Raw genomic sequence first — 1476 nt, 5'->3', positions numbered from 1 at the left:
TTTTTTATATTTTACCTGATTCTATTGAAATTTCAGTTACCTATGACTTTACTTGACCAAGTATACATGAGGTAAGTTTCAGCTAAAAAAGTAAAATAAATCAACCACAAAGACAAAGTTAACCATTTCAGGAGTAAACAAAATCATAATGCCCACCTCAGAGTCAGAGTCTACAACTTAACAATGACTACTTATTATGTAATTTAAAAGCCAATACCTTTTGCACTTTATAATCAAATTACATTGGGAAATATAGGGCAAAAAAATTGGTAAAACTGTTTTTGGTAACAGAAGACAATGCAAGAATAAATCCAAATGGAACATAAGACCAGTGTTTAAAGTTTCTAACTTCTAAAAAAACACACACACACTTATTAATGTTTTGGTAGCAAACTGGACTGACAGAACCAATGCTGCTGTAAATAAAAGTACATATTCCCAATTGTAGCCTTATAGCTAGCTCACAGCTTTCAAAACATGTACAGCCAGCTAATAGTTCTCTAAAACACGTATATGTAGCACTAAAAGATCCCTGCTAAAAATCAGCTGTATTTAAATGGGTCTTACTGAAGTAGGACTTTCATGATACTAGAAATCTTTTAAAAAGTGTGTATGACAGGGCTACAACAATAACATTACCATTAATAAAAGCTACAGAAGAGATTATTGCTGTACTTCTTCCCCATAAACACAATCAAACTTTGTTGCAGTTACAGAAAGTAAAATCAAGTTACTTTTTCTCTTAATTCATTGTTTCACATGTCTGTAAAAGTTTTTATTCAGCAGAGAATTCTTAAAATCTTTTCTGTAAGAATTCAAAGTATTTAAATGTGTAGTTTCACATTTTATTACCATGTTTTGCCCTTTTTTCCCAAATACACAAAAACAATATACATTTTTCTCAAAAATGAAATAAGATGTCCACATTAAAAAAATAAAGCCTACAAAAAAGTTCCAGAGCTAGAAAAGATAATTCATATGGCACAAAATGATCTCCTACTTGTCCGAAGTCCAAAACATTTAAATGAAGTCCATTTTTATATATTGTTTGCTTTTCAATGGAATACTACATTTATTGAGGTGAAATCACATTATTTTTAGTTCTTGAGTCAACAAGTGTACACAAATGTTTTTCTATAGTTATTAAAAACAGGAGACCAAGTTGAATGTGCCAAATAGGTATTCAGTTGGATGTTCCAGATTCGGCAGGAAGAAATTTACTGAAGGGATTTCCTTGGTTGGTTTCCATAGCTTGATAGACCAAAAACAAAAAAATAGCCACAACAACAAACAGCAAAATTTTTATCCACATGGGAATGGTGCGTCCCTTTTTTGTCTTTTCTGACTTGACATCTGCCAAGGGAACATACTTAGGAACGTACTTAGTCGAAAAAGATTCCTCCATCCTGAAATTACTGAGTTCTAATGGCCGGCCAGCAGCCCCTTTGATTGGTCTGCGGCAACTAGCGCTGTGGG

The 1476-nt window shown here is 32.8% G+C and overlaps 1 protein-coding gene across 1 annotated transcript in view; it reads right to left on the bottom strand.

The window, feature by feature from the left end:
* Positions 1-230: 230 nt before the first annotated feature.
* Positions 231-1476, bottom strand: part of LOC103607937 (lamina-associated polypeptide 2, isoforms beta/gamma) — a 22984-nt gene continuing 21738 nt past the window's right edge. Inside the window, exon 7 of the mRNA XM_008592393.1 lies at positions 231-1469. Within this exon, the coding sequence (XP_008590615.1) occupies positions 1184-1469 (286 nt within the window). The 3' untranslated portion in view covers positions 231-1183. The remainder of the gene's footprint in view (positions 1470-1476) is intronic.

This window comes from Galeopterus variegatus, unplaced genomic scaffold, assembly GCF_000696425.1.
Source record: "Galeopterus variegatus unplaced genomic scaffold, G_variegatus-3.0.2 Scaffold7880, whole genome shotgun sequence".
Taxonomy (NCBI): Eukaryota; Metazoa; Chordata; class Mammalia; order Dermoptera; family Cynocephalidae; genus Galeopterus; species Galeopterus variegatus.
Note: the sequence above shows the minus strand (reverse complement) of the source record. Positions and strands in the feature narration are given on the sequence as shown.